This window comes from Peromyscus eremicus, chromosome 4 (genome assembly GCF_949786415.1).
Source record: "Peromyscus eremicus chromosome 4, PerEre_H2_v1, whole genome shotgun sequence".
In the NCBI taxonomy this organism is placed as follows: domain Eukaryota; kingdom Metazoa; phylum Chordata; class Mammalia; order Rodentia; family Cricetidae; genus Peromyscus; species Peromyscus eremicus.
In genome coordinates this window covers 84,825,051-84,840,979 of record NC_081419.1, presented here as the reverse complement: position 1 = coordinate 84,840,979, position 15,929 = coordinate 84,825,051, and the positions used below count along the sequence as shown (strand labels likewise).

The following is a 15,929-nucleotide window of genomic DNA, read 5'->3' as shown; positions in this document are numbered from 1 at the left end:
GTCCAGGAACCAAGCGAGCTCTCCCATCCGGATCTCGGGTCTTCAGGGGTTCTCTCTTGGCTCTGCCTTGTAAGCATGACAGTTACCAAAGCCTCAAAGGGGGTGGTATTTCCAGGTCAAAGCTACAGGAGAGTAATTGAGGAAGAAACCAATGTTGACCTGTGGCACACACACACACACACACACACACACACACACACACACACACACACCCCTATTCAATTTAACAGCTTACAAGAAAAGCCAATAGAGAAAAACTACTTGGCATCCTGATCCAGCCTACTCATGCACACACATGGGCATGTGTACACCTTCACATTGCATGCATGCATCACACAAACACAAAGTTGAACTGATGGACAGTACATATGAAATTAAAAGTTTAACAAAATACTGCTGGGGAGGGGATGTATCTCAATGGTAAGAGTTCTTGACCAGCATACATGAGGCTCTGTATTCAATCTTTGGTAGTGACAAAGAATAATAATGAATACTCACTATTATTATAATAAACAGCTAGATACTCATCACATGTGTTTTTACTATTTGGGCTGCACTCGGCTAAGCAGTTATTGTTTTCAGTCATCTGGCTCTTGACAGCTGCTAGGTTAGCTAGGAAGGAGCTCACTTCAGATGATGCTAAGATGGTTTGCCTCTGTTCCCCCTAGTCTATCATCTTCCAACAGGCTAGCCTAGGCTTTTTCACATGGCAACTGGCAACATTTTCCGGGGGAAGCCAAAGCATTGTGAGTTCTTGGGACCTTGGCCAATAATCAACATAAGGTCCCTTTAGTGAAGTTTTATTGATCTAACCAATTAGTGAGGCTAGCCCAGACAGAGGGGATAAGAAAGTGGGATGCTCACATGGAAAGCTGCAAAAATGCATTGTAAATGGATATGAGCATAAGGAGCAGAATAACCATGCTAGTATTGGAAGTCCTCTCCTATCCCACCCACAAGTTTCCTTGCCAAAGAAGATGCATTGTGCATAGCAGTTTTACCCAGGAGAATCCTGACTGGACACTTTCTGTCTCCATCTTTACAAATCATCATCTTTCAAACCAAATACATTTTTACAAAATCATTATTTTCTTAAACCAAAAGGCAGATGGTCAGGAGACTAAAGAGAGTGTAGCTCTCCATTTTTAGCTAAATTGAACTGAGCTGAACAACTGCATACAAATCTGTATCCTCAGATGTAGATAAGAAGTTGGACAATTCTCAAGTTAATTAAGCATAAATGGGCCCAAAATCAAAATGAATTCCTTTTGGTCATCATCTTAACTGAACATGTTTTCTCTGTGCCCTGCTTCTTACACATTGTTCTTGCCAGAATAAGTTAGCTAAGCTGTTCTTGTATTTGGCTTCATATGTTTTAAATTATTCTATTGATTGTAAAACACCACATGGTTTCTCTGAACCAAATGATGACAGAGAGATGACTCCTCTGATCACCTTTTTGGGTGGGAGATGGAGGAGAGGAACAGTGAGGCTTGTTCTGAACGTGGATCAGGGAGTCCAAACCACTCAATGCATCCTGCCTGCTAACAATTGCTTGGAGACATTGAATGTAGACCAACTTAAAAAATGAAGCTGAATAACTACATGTCTTACTTGAACTTTTAAATTGTGCTTTGCTCTTTCTGAATTTATGTCTGAATCTTAGCTAAAACTGAAATCCCAAGGAAAAATGATTAAATGGCTTCCTAAATATAACTGAAGTATAACAAAGCATTTTACACTTTCTCAGAGTTTTCAGTTTCTTTACATGATCTCTCTTAGAAGTCCTTTAAGGTTAACAAGCTTGATCATGCCCTGTAGTGGTAGATGAGGACATAAAGCAGAAGGCTTTTCTAGGATGACAACTAATGAATGAGGAACCTGGACTTGGACATACATCTCTGCCTACATTTTCAACACACCAGTATGATCCAGAACTGGAGTTGCTAACTTCCATAGTATGTGATGTGATAGGTTATTTGTAGACACTGTCATATTTTACAAAGCTCTTCAAGGACAGTAACTGGACCTGGTACTTCTTTATATCTCAAAATTTAAAGCATCTTGTGCACAAATGGAGACATGAGAGATCTGCTCTAGAGAAGCCATGAAGTATGGCATGGCAAAGGAGGTGTACAGAGCCAACAACTTTCTATGGTTTTTAAGTAATGAACCCTGACATGTTTTCATCCCAACAGATAAACACACATAGGCTGTCTGTCTTATTGTGCAGCTTCCATTTTAAATTATGAAGAATTTTTAATACCAAAGTTTGATCTTTTCTTTAACAAATGGAAAAGGTAAATGTCCTTTTCAGTATATTTGAAATGATCTGGAAAATGAGTTTCCTAGTGAGGGTTCAGCTTGATCAGCATGAGGAAACATATCTTAAATGATACACAGATGTGACTTTGCTCACTTTTTTCTCTGGGCCAAAAGTCACATGCTTCCATAAGGAAATATTTAGAAAGGAATTTTTTTATTCTGAATGATTTATGTGAAATAAAATTGGGTTTTATACATGACAGGAGGATATTTAGCCTTTGAATTAGCGGTAAAAAATATTGTCAGGCTTCATAATCTATTTTCTTTTATAAGATTGTGTTAAAATATAACTATACAAAAGGAGATATTATTTGGCCTAGTCAGATGTAAAAGATACCAACTGGCCTTTTTAAAACTAACATTTGAATCAGTGGGATCATTATGGCTAAATCCGAAATAGTTTAACTGCTGTGATTCTCGTGAGGACAGTGCTGTGTTCTTGTTTTCTGGAGCTCTGCAGACTTGCAGCTGACACGGCTATTTCTCCGTTGTTTCATCAGCGTTGCCTGATCTCTTCTTGACCTACTGAGATTTTCTAAAATGGCTTGATCAGTTAATGCACATATTTTTCAAGGTTAAAATTTGACTTCATTTAAAGATGTAATCATTATTAATCTGTTTGAGTTATTGTGCAACATTGGGAAATAATAATTTACTTTTTGCATATATATATATATGTATATAAATGAACACCTAAGACTGGATTTTTTTTTTCGAGACAGGGTTTCTGTGTGTAGCCCTGGGTGTCCTATAACTCACTCTGTAGACCAGGCTGGCCTCCAGCTCACAGATATCTGCCTGCCGCTGCCTCCCGAGTGCTGGGATTAAAGGCGTGCGCCACCACCACCTAGCAAGACTGGATTTCTAAGAGCTCTATAAATGGATTCCCTGAAAGGAAAGGGATTTCCTGTGTTTGGCACTTGTGACCAATGTGCCAAAGTTTGAATGACATCTTTATCACATATTAACTGAATTTTTAATTGTGAACTTTGACACCTCTGTATTTCAATCACTCCATCTACAAAATTAAGATAAATTTATCAAATTCTAAGTACTATTATAAAATAGTAACATACATTACACAATTATCATTTGAGAACAACTTGTGTATAAAATCATAAAAATTGCAGTAGATAAAACACCTGCCAGGCATGTGTGAGGGCCAGAGTTTGGATCCCCACATTGCAGCCCTCCTGTAATTTCAGTACTTATAAAACATACACAAGGGATCTCCTGATCAACCTACTTTGCTAGCTAGCCTTATTGGTGAGACCTGGGTTCAACTGAGAAATGTTGCCTCAATGAATAAAGTGGAGAGCCATGGAGGGAAATCCCCAATGCTAGCCTCGTGTCTCTGCACACATGTGCACATGCAGACATATACCACATACATATGTACCCACATGCATGCAAACATGCAAACATGCACACATGCACACACACACACACACACACACACATACACACACACACCACATAGACATGTGCAAAAAATAAATATTAAATACAATCTCAAATTACATTATTTAGTTATAATAACTGTACTTCAAGTGTACAATGGCCATGTGGAACTGGTGGTTACTGTATTACATAACAAAGAAGAGCAAGTCTGTCACTGCAGAAGATCTTGACAACCACTGTTCTAGACCAGCTATGGAGGAAAATCAAGCTAAATGAATATTTTCTCACTAAAACTGATATCCACCCAAATATGGATATCACATTTTATTCTTTCATTCTATGAGAAATCAGTGAGAAAATAATTTAAAAATGTATTAGAATCAGTAAAAGTGAAGTTTTCCAAACAGAACACCATTAGTTCCTTCAAGCAGAAAACCAGGCTCTAAATTTAGGTATCTAGAATCACCCAAACTAACCTACCAAAAGGAGTCACAAAATCCATGAAAACTCTACTCACAAAATAACTCTTTTAGTTTTTCTGATTTGATTTTCAAATTGTAATATGCTCACCATGTTCTGCTAAAACATAGTTATGTTAAAACTTTCCCTATTTGGTCACCGTTTACAATGTTTCTTGTATTTACTCATCCTCCCTAGTCACAACCTACTTCATTCCCTTGATGTCTTCAAGCCAGAACTGTCTCATTAGAGTCACAGGTAGCTATGACCTAGCTTGTTCCCGTCTTAAAATTAGTGTGTCTGTGAGACACCGCTGGACTGACACATTATTCTTCAGCTCAGCCCATGTGATCTCCAGAGTCAATGTCCTTTATGCACAACAGAAAGTACAAGAATCCTTCATCTCACATTTAAGACTTTTTGTGACAAAAGCCCAATTATCCTTTCAATCCACCCATTATAACCCTCTGCTATAGCCAATCTTTTCATTATTCAGTAAGCTATATATTCTTCAGACCTATCAGCACAGTCACCTATTTATGTTCTCATTCTTTCATGGAACTCAAGTCTTACTCACACTCCTCTGCCCAGGTTAAAACTGCCTCTGATGTTGCCTTCCCGTCCTGCAGCAGCTTGCTGTGCTCCCTGCCTACAGCTGGTGTAATCTGTGAACCTTATTCCTTCGTCCATGACTTCAGCTGCAGCAGACTTGAATTATATCACATTATTGTAGGCAACTTTTTCACCCCTACTTCCTCTCAATACTGAATTGGAGAATAGATGTTTTTCATTTTATTCATTTTTATCTCTTTGTATCTTTTTGAATATTTAACATAGTAGTTTTTTAAAGTAGGTGCCATTATCTTTACCTGTTTCTCTGTTTCTCCTTATAGGTTCAGCTTCTGCACTGTATAAAGCAAACAGTCACAGGAGGTGATTCTGAAATTGTAGATGGGTTTAATGTATGCCAAAAGCTCAAGGAGAAGAATCCTCAGGCATTCCACATTCTGTCCTCCACCTTCGTGGATTTTACAGACATTGGAGTGGATTACTGTGATTTCTCTGTGCAATCTAAACACAAGATTATAGAGTGAGTAGTCTTATAAATTTCCTATAGTTGAAACTGAGGTTTAAACAGCAGAAAGTTTTGATTAACTCCGAAGCTTTGGTTTCATATATTGCTAGAAGAAAAAAGAAAAAAATTGCAGGGCTGGAGAGATGGCTCAGTGGTTAAGAGCACCGACTGCTCTTCCAGAGGTCCTGAGTTCAATTCTCAGCAACCACATGGTGGCTCACAACCATCTGTAATGAGATCTGGTGCCCTCTTCTGGCCTGCAGGGACACATGCAGGCAGAATACTGTATACATAATAAATAAATAAATCTTTTTAAAAAAAAGAAAAAAATTGCATAAAAAAGTTACCAAATGACATGAAATTTTTTCTCAATCAATATTAGATTTTTGGGTAACTAAGAATTCATCCATACTTCATTATTAAGTATAAACTCTACCTTCTTGATGTGATTATAGCTATTAGAAAGTTTACAGCTGGAAGTGAAAGAATATAAGGGGGAATAGATAGGTCCAGGAGTTAAGTCCTGTCACCCAGAAGCTGTTGTTTTTTTCTTCTTAACTTTGTCATCTTGTTTGGCTTCATTTTCAAAGAATTCTCACATGCTCCAAGTTTTTCATCATCCTCCGTGCTAGCAACCACAGCACAAGGATAGCATTTGTTTTTCAAAAACTATGGCACATCTGGATGCATCCCTGCCCAGTCTTGTCTAAGTCTGTCCACGAGACAATCACCAGGATGACCTACCAGGGGATTGCAGAATGCTGCTTGGCCATAGTTAGATCCCATGTGCATCTCTAGAGCAAAATCTGTCTTATTTTAGCACATGGACTAAGAATGAAACATCCCTCAGAAAGTGCCAAGTCAATGGAAATAATTTTAATCATAAAATGGTCCTACATAGACCATTTTATATTATCCTTTTTCTGACTTCGGTGTGAGTACATGATGAGAAACATCTTATTTTCCTTGACAAGGTTGATCTTTCATTCTTAATTATGACACTTTTTTCTGTTTTCTTTTTCTTTTTCACATATTCAATTAACTTTCTCTCTTTCTGTATGTATGTATGTACCTATGTATAGAGATGCATATACGTGAATGTTCACGAGAAGGCTAGAGTATATTTCTCAATTTTTCTTCACCTTCTATTTGGAGACAGAGTCTCTCATTGAGCCTCACACTTATGCAAAAAGCAGTTTACCACCTGACTATGTCCTCCATCCTATTTTTTTCCTTTAACATTATTTAATCATGATTTTCTTGAACATAAAAAGGACACTGATTTAACTTTTCATTTGAGAATTGCCTTATTGTTGTGTTTTTAGGATGTCATGCATTTAATAATATCTCAGTCAAAACTGGGAAGGGTTGCACTTTAGAATCAATCTGTATTATTTCAGAAGAAATAACTAAATAGTATAGAAATAAAGCCATTTAGTAGATATCAAATCTTTCAGCTGACATTTATATACACACACATGTTTCATTCCTTCATTCAACAAATGTTTATTGGAACCAGGGAACTGCTCAGTATTTGGGAAGCACCACTGAAAAAAAACAAAGCTTTATAGAACTTAGATTTAATGGGGGGGGTCTTTAAATTTTTTGGCCAAATTATAATTATTGTTATAAAAAAAATGTGACTTTCTAAGGATGAAACTTGGGTTGTCAAACTTTCCTGACTGAGATTTCAGCAAACTGCTTGACCTATATTTTATGGATAGAACTAGATGATTTTCTGGAGAAGGTGAATGGAAAATATGGAGAAAAGATAAGTTTCAGGAATAAATTTTAGATAAAAATAAATCTAAGGAGTTCGTTGGTGACTGTGAGATGAGAATTTCTCCCCTTTGGAGATAAGGTATCTCTATACAGCTCTTGTGTTCACCCCGAGATACTCATGCCTCAGATTTCTGACAAGCATGTACCGCTGTCCTCAGCAACACAAGAGTCTTAGGTATAACTTCATAGTTAAATTCAAACATTACTTTTTAAAAAAATGCTATTTGGTATTTTAATTTGATATAAACAGTCACAACATGCATAATTATGCATACATCTAAACATCACATCACCCCCATTATGTTTAATTTGTATGTTTTTATATATGCTGTATTTCAGACATATCTTCTAAGATAAATTGACCCTTAGTAGATGTTAATTTTGCCTATTGAATAAAACAGGTTGGATGATAAAGGCCAAGTGATTCGCATCAACTTCAACAATGCAACCAGAGATACGGTCTTCGATGTCCCCATTGAAAGAGTTCAGCCTTTCTATTCTGCTCTGAAAGAGTTTGTGGACCTCATGAGCAGCAAAGAATACAAGTACACTTTCAAGATGAATCCAGGTGAGTGGAAGAAAATGACATCCAGACTGGCAGACTATTAATGAGCACTGATTTGCCTAAATAGAAGATTCCTGCCATTTCCACTTCTAGGCCATTGACTCCCCAGACTTAAAAAATAGTCCTTTTTGCAAACTGTCATGGAAATCCCAGCACATGAAATTTAAAAGCTTCCAATCCAAGGATACTTCAAAGTGAGGCCGGATGAAGCCTGTGTCTAATATTAAGACTGTTTTACATTTCTGTCCTGATAGTCACCTTCCTAATAAGCTTTTTGAAAACTCTTGTCATCTGTGTGATTTTCCTTATTTTATTAAAGCTATCATGGCTCTAATCCAAGAAAGGATGCTATCTTCCCTTACAACAAATGCTGTGTTATATTACAGTATCATCTAATCTACAAGCTAGATTCTAAGAGATGGTATAGAAATTACAACATGAAGATCACTCACCATCCTAAAAAGTCATCACTTCCTCTCGAGATAGTGAAAACTACAGAGAGTACAAATGAAGTTTGTTTTAAATTCTTCTGTCTTGCTAAACAAAATTATCTTTGTAATTCCCACTCCAAAATACATGAGTAATGTTTATTGATAAAACTTGTTCGCAAAGATAGTAATACTAAAATAAAGCAGGACTCAGACTATTCCAGTGGCTTAAAATGAATAAGGAAACATGGATAATTTTTCTAGACAATCTCTAATAATTAAAGTGTCATCAAACTTGAACCATTTTTTCTTGTTATTGTTTTTTATTAACAATAAAATTGTGAGTGTTTTATCATGTGTTTATTTTGAGATATGTATATATTATGGAATGGCTAAATTGAGTTAATTAACAACATACATACATTATTTTACGTATCTATCAGTTTTCATGAAGGAAACACAAAAGATATACCTTCTTAGTGATTACAGCATATCCTTATTGATTATAGTTACCATGTTGAACAATAGATCTGAACATGAAGATCTACATGTTATTTGTAACAAAAGGCATAATTTCTCTTTGCTGTTGGTTTGGCCAATTTGAACATTCTTTTTATTGTTTTAATTTTTGAGATTTTATTTTATTTCTGGTTTTTATGTGTATGAGTGTTTGCCTGAATGTATTTATGTGCACTACACACATATAATGTCCACAAAGTCCAGAAAGGGACATCGAATCTTCTGGGAGTAGAGTTACAGACAGTTGTAAGCCACCATGTGGGTGCTGGATATTGAATAAGCATCCTCTGGAAGAGCATGCTCTTTGCTGATGATCTATCTCTCCAGCCCCTACCCCCCCCACACACACACACACATACACAAACCCCCTACCCTACCCTTCTTGCTATATCATAAAACCTCATCTTTAGCTCCTGAGCTGGACTTTAGCAGTACTCCAACCTCTTTCTCCAAAGTAGATGGGCCTACAGGCACACACACATACCACACCTAGTTGAGTTGTTTTTAGAAACACTCTTTGACATAATAAAGTAAATAAATAGAACTAGGTAACTCCTTAAAGCTTTTGGCATGCGGTCAAAATGCATTGATTTTAAGAGTGACACCATATAAAACAGAAATACCATGAGAAAAAATAATAATAAGAGTTGGAATCCAAGCTTCACCATTTAGTGGCAGAGTAGCTTTGGATAAATGCCTCAATTTGAGTTTTCTCATAGATGAAGAGATGAAATTCTGCTGTCTTTTCAGTATTTCCTTTTTAAAAAAGTGTATATAAAATGTGAAGAATGTAAGATATCAGCCGAAAACTGCACTATCCTTATAATTACTTGAAGCTCTTAAACTGGGAAGAAATGTCTGTTATTGATGTTTTCCAAAGTAGAACAATACAAAAGCTTTACACAAAGAAAACTCTTTTATGTAACCATGTCCATGATAGCCTGTCAAGCTATGAAGTTTAAATGTTGTGCATATGGGGAGCCACTTCCTATGGTTGTATGCCCACAGATGATCCTAACAAGTTCCGATAGATACTTCCAACCCAGTAGTCATACAAATGGTCTTGGAAAAACTAGAGAGGTCACGAAATCAAAATTCAAGAATCTAGGAAAGGGACTGGATGTGAGGAGGTAGGAAGTGATAGGCATGGGAAGGAGATATGAGAAAGTGGAGGGAGAGAGTAATTAGAATGCATTATCTACATGTACAAAATTGTCCAGGAACAAAATTAATTAGTAAAAAAAAGTAGATGTGTAATTTTGTTTATAAAAGAAATATTCTATTTTTGTGTGAACTGAGTAGTGGTAGCATCTCGCATATTGCATTTTCTTGGTATTTGTTTTCTTAATGAATATAGTACATTCTTACTAATTATAGTCACTATGGTAAGCAACCGATCTGATCATGGAAATTTTGTCATTTGCAACAAAAAGCGTAATTTCTATCTTGTAAAGAATAATTACTATCTTTGTAAATCATTTAAACACAAATTATTCATGTTGAAAATTTCTCCTAATTAGGTGATGTGATTATCTTTGACAACTGGCGCTTGCTCCATGGACGTCGTAGCTTTGAGGCAGGAACTGAGATATCCCGCCATCTGGAAGGAGCTTATGCTGACTGGGATGTAGTGATGTCAAGGCTTCGTATTCTAAGACAGAGGGTGAAGAATGGGATCTAAATTTCCTGACCTTAGATTTTAGTGCAAGGTCAATGACTGAATGTTACTAGTTATAGCCTGGTTATTCTCTTATTGTAATCAACATCATTTACATGTTAATTTAAAACTGAACATGCAATTTCTCTCATCAGAGTATTCTTCCTTGGAATCACATTCAATGTCAACTTGTTAGATGTCATGATAGGGGGCTGTCTTAAAGCATCCCTTCTATGGAATGTGTGTTCGGACTTCCTTTGCTTTCAAGGGTGTCACCAGAACACCTGCAGATAGTTTTGTATCAAACAAATCTTTCTGACAAATAAAGATATATATATATATATATCTTGTGTTTTAAATAAAAGGTCCTAAACATAAAACATGTCCTGCTCAGTTGCCTACATGGTCTCATTTTTCATGACTGCATATCATGATCCTTAGTATGCTTGGAAAAGTCTTCATATTTTCAAAGATCTGCTTGATTCAGTCACATTGCAGGATTTTGTTGCCCATGCTTGAAGAGATCCACTCTCTTGACAGTCCTAACAATGTTTGTAATACTTAAGTCATGATAATAAACCCAAGTATGTCAAATTAAAATAAAAGTCTAGTCTCCCTAAATTTGTCTTGGCTAAAGAAATGCCCCCATGGACTTTCAGCATTACTGCCACCTAAGGACGGGTCATTCCTGCTCCTTCCTTGCCTTCAACTCATGAATTCTTCAAAGATGCAAGCAACCTACTGTAGTGGACAAGATGTTTACTCACCTCTGGACAGCCTCACCTGCTGGTCTCAGCTTCCTGCATGGCCACCGTCCTAGTGATGAAACACTGAAGTCATAGTGCAGCATGAAGCTGTAGCCTATTGAGAGCCTCCTACTCCAATGGGATAACGAGCTTTGAAATTCCAATTTGCTGAGATTCTGACATCACCTACAGATTTCATTTTGCATGCATTTGAATCTGCGTGAACTCATTTCTAGAATTTATTTATTTATTTTACATCCCAACCGCAGGCTCCCCTCCCTCCTAACCTCCTACTCCCTCTCCCCACCTCTGTATCCGCTCCACCAACCTCCCCCAATCCACCTCGCCTCTATATTTAAACAGAAAGGGATAGGCCTCCATGGGCAACAGCAAAGCATGACAAGCATTTCCTCTGAATTCAGGATGGGCAAGGCTATCCAGTATGAGGAGTAGGTTCCCAAGAGACAGCCAAAGCACCAGGGATACCACTGCTCCCATTGCCAGGAGTTCCACAAATAGATCCAGCTACACAACTGTCACATATATGCAGAGGGCCTAGGTCAGTCTCATGCAGGCTCCCTAGTTGTTGGTTCAGACTCTGTGAGTTCCCATGAGCCAGGCTAGCCATTTTGTGGGGTTTCCTCCAATGTTCCTGACACCCCTGGTTCCTACAATCTGTCCTCCCTCTCTTCAGCAGGGCTCAATGTTTGCCTTTGAATATGCCTCCATAAGTCACTAGATGAAGGATCTCCACTGACAATTGGGGTAGTAACCAATCTGATCACAGGGGACGGCTGTTTCACACTGTGCATTCACTGCTGCCAGGAGTCTTAGCTGGGGCCATTTCCAGAATTTCTTTTTAAATTAATTTCAGTTAGCATGCAAAATAGGGGGTTTCATTGTGGTAACACCACCTTAATACATATTCCTCCTTATTTGCTTTCTCGATGTCTTGTCTCATCTCTCATCTTGCTGTTTAAGGCTCTGAGCACTACATTGAGTAAGAATGGAAAGACTGAACCAACCTTTGCCTCATTTCTGGTTTTAGAGGATATTCATTCAGTCTTTCTCCATTAAATATGGTGTTAGCTATAGGTCGTCATATCTAGCCTTTAATATGCAGGAGTACGTTTCTTCTGTTGCTAGTTTCTTCCAGCTTTTGATCATGAGGGAATACATAGGCCTTTTTCTGAATCTAATAAGTTGATTCTGTGATTTCTTCCATAGCTTATTTGTGTGCTGTATTAACATTTTATCAATTTGTGTATGTTGGAAACATCCTTGTAATCCCACAACAAAACCAGCTTCATCCTCATGTATGATCTTCTTAAAAGTTCTTGAATTCAGTTTATAATAATTTTATTAATAAGTTGCATCTGTGTTCATCAGGAAAATTAGTCTCTAGTTTTTTGTTGTTGTTGTTTGGTCGTTTATGTGTCTGCTGTTACTGTGTTCTTAGCTGGTTCTGCCATCAGGATAGTGCTGGCTTAGTAGGAGTTTTTTAGCTTGCCTTCCTTTTGTAACCGTCTACAGTCTGAGAAATGCTAGTGTTTACTTCTTTTAATGGTCTGGTCCAATTCAGCAGAGCCTCCTAACCCTGAGCTCATCTTTAGAGGGACACTTGTTATTACCACTTCAACCGCTTACTTCTTACGGATCTGTTTAAGGTCCTCACAACTTATTACCTTCATACCCTATTGATCTAATTTTGGTATGTCATATATGTCTCAGAATTCATCCATTTCTTTTAAATTTTCAAGGTATTTTTGAATTATAAATTATCAAAATTTCACTAGGATCCTAAAAATGATATGGAAGCACAAAAGGCCACAAATGTCTGACACAATGCTGAAGGTATTGCAATATTTGATTTCATTGGAATCTATTGTAACAATCCTCTTTCCATCTCTAGTGTTATGAATTTGAGTAGTGCCCAATTCACTAATTTCTACCCTGATCTTTATTTTGTTTTCTATGGTATGTATCTATTTGTGAATATGTGCTCATATAAGTGCATGTGCATACTCCTGGAGTCCAGAAGAGGAAGTCAGATTCCCTAGAGCTGGAGTTATAGGCCGCTGTGAGCCATTTGACATGGGTACTAAGAACTGAAGTCAGGTCCTCTGAAATAGTAGGAATGCTCTTAACTGCTGAGCCATATTGCAACCCCTTTTCTACTGCATTTTTTGGACTTGCCTTCTCTTTGCCTTTTAGAGCCTTAAAGTGCATCATTAGCCTATTTATTTGAAACATTTTCTGCTTTTTAAACGTGAGCACTTACATGAACTTTTCTCTTAAATGCCTTAGTCATATCTCTAATGCTCTACTAAATTATACTCTTTTCATTTGCCTCTAGGATTATTTTTCTAATCTCTTCCCCGATTTCTTTAATAATCCATTGGACATTCAAAGTGCATTGTTCAATCCTTGAATATCTGCATAGTTTTTATAGTTTTTCTTCTGTTAGTTTCTTGTTTTGCTTTCCTATGATCTGATGAATTATAAGAAATTATTTTAATTATTTCGTAGTTGTTACGACTTGTAGCCCAGAATATGCTCTGTTTTAGAGGCGGCTGTAAAATCATCTGAAACGCACATGCTTACTGTGCCGCCATGGCGTCTGGAGCATGAGTGTAGTTGTGGATGGCAGGCAGTCCTGGTAATGGAACATTTCTGTGTGAAGGGGGAACAATGGCATCTCCTTCTCCAGGGAGGTGCAGAAGTGGTTCACTGGTGAAAGCTCCTGCTACTTTCTACAGGGCAAGCCATGGGGACAATACCATTGAACACTATGAGAAGAATGGGGAGTCCATGAAGTTTATGGGGCTATTAAGACACATCTTCCTCCACAGAGCAGACGCCATGTGACCTACCATGATGGCACTCTTCCCACGGCACATGCAGAGTCACTGGCATTCTTGCTCTTTCTATCCATCTCTAGACTTCTGCTGTGTGAGTGTGTGCCCTAGTGGTCCTTTGTCTGAAGTTACTCTCTTCCTTTTGGCCCCCTGTGTCACTACTCTAGATTCTTCATTGCATTCCTCAGCTCCCCCAGAGCTAAACATTTTTGTGGCTAGCTATCTAAGTTTTTGAAAAGGAGTGAAGAGAATCATGATTTCTCCTGCCCCATATTCTGTGTGACATGACTGCTTCACTGTTTTTTAAAAGCTACATAATTAACGGTAACTAATACATGAAAGCAAATCATATCTGATATCTTATCTAAAGAAAACTGAGAAGTGGGTAATGACTCTGTTTCTTTAGTAGATAACTCCTACAGGAATTCCTATCACTCTGGGCATGTATTCTTCAAGACAGTATCAAGACTTACTTTGATTCTTGGAAAGAAGGAACATTACTTTCTACCATCAATACTTCCAGCTGTGATCAGGAACAAGGTCAAGATTTTTCAGACATCATTTGCTGATAGCTGTCACAAGCATTCCACTTTCATTCTAGTGCATCCAACATTTTAAATACACAGTCTGAAAGCAAATTTGTACAGGGAGTGGAATAGAAATAGGGAAATATGTTCTATTTTCATATGCATATTTAGATTCAATGCATTCTTTTTGTTAGTTTTTTTATTTTCATTTTTATTTAAAAGGGTTTTTTTCCATTTTATATATCATCCACAGTTTCCCCTCCCTCCTCTCCTCCTCCTCACCTCTCCCACATTCCCCCCACCCCACCACCCATCCACTCCTCAGAGAAGGTAAGGCCTTCCATGGGGAGCCAACAAAGTCTGGCATATCAAGTTGAGGCAGAACCAAGCCCCTCCCCTGTATTGAGGCTGAGTAAGGTATCCCTCTATAAGGAATAGGCTCCTAAAAGCCAGTTTATGCACTAGAGATAAATCCTGGTCCCACTACTAGTGGCCCCACATACTGCCCAAGCCACACAATTGTCTCCCACATTCAGAGGGCCTAGTTCGGTCCCATGCCAGTCCAGAGTCAGTGAGCTCCAACTAGCTCAGGTCAGCTATCTCTGTGGGTTCCCCCATCATGATTTTGACCCCTTTGCCCTCTCTTCAACTGGACTCTGGGAGCTCTACATCTGCTTCCATCAGTTACTGGATGAAGGTTCTATGATGACAATTAGAGTAGTCATCGATCTGATTACAGGGCAAAGCCAGCTCAGGGACCCTCTGCACTATTGTTAGGAGTCTTAGCTGGGGTCATCCTTATGAGTTCCTGGGAATTTCCCTAGCACCAGGTTTCTCCCTAACCCCATAATGGCTCCCTCTATCAAGATATCTCTTTCCCTGCTCTCCCTCTCTGTCCCTTCTCCAACTCAACCATCCTGTTCCCTTATGTTCTCTTGCTACCTTCCTTTATCTCCTCCCCCCACCCCTGCCCATGCTTCCAATTTACTCAGGAGATCTTGTCTACTTACCCTTCCTAAGGGAATCCTTGCATGTCTCTCTTAGGGTTCTCCTTGTTACCTAGCTTCTCTGGAGTTGTGGATTATTGCCTGATTATCCTTTGCTTTGCATCTAATATCCACTTATGAGTGAGTACATACCATGTTTTTCTTTCTGAATCTAGGTTACCTCACTCAGGATGATTTTTTTTTTCTAGTTCCATCAATTTGCCTGCAAATTTCATGATGTCATTGTTTCTTCCCCACTGAGTAATACTCCATCGTGTAAATGTACCACATTTTCTTTTTCCATTCTTCAGTTAAGAGGCATCTAGGTTGTTTCGAGGTTCTGGCTATTACAAATAATGCTGCTATGAACATAGCTGAGCAAATGTCCTTGTGGTATGAATGTGCATTATTCAGGTATATGCTCAAGAGTGGTATTGATGGATCATGATGTAGATTGATTCCCAGTTTTCTGAGAAGCCACCATACTGATGTCCAAAGTGGTTGTACAAGTTTGCATTCCCATCAGCAATGGAGGAGTGTTCCCCTTACTCCACATCCTCTTCAGCATAGGCTGTCATCACTGTTTCTTATCTTAGCCATT

The 15,929-nt window shown here is 38.1% G+C and overlaps 1 protein-coding gene across 1 annotated transcript in view; it reads left to right on the top strand.

Moving 5' to 3' along the window:
* Bbox1 (gamma-butyrobetaine hydroxylase 1) overlaps positions 1-10,481 on the top strand; it is a 41,694-nt gene extending 31,213 nt beyond the window's left edge. Inside the window, exons 5-7 of the mRNA XM_059259476.1 lie at positions 5,079-5,275; positions 7,444-7,610; positions 10,075-10,481. Of these exons, the coding sequence (XP_059115459.1) occupies positions 5,079-5,275; positions 7,444-7,610; positions 10,075-10,235 (525 nt within the window). The 3' untranslated portion in view covers positions 10,236-10,481. The remainder of the gene's footprint in view (positions 1-5,078; positions 5,276-7,443; positions 7,611-10,074) is intronic.
* The last annotated feature ends 5,448 nt before the right edge of the window (positions 10,482-15,929 follow it).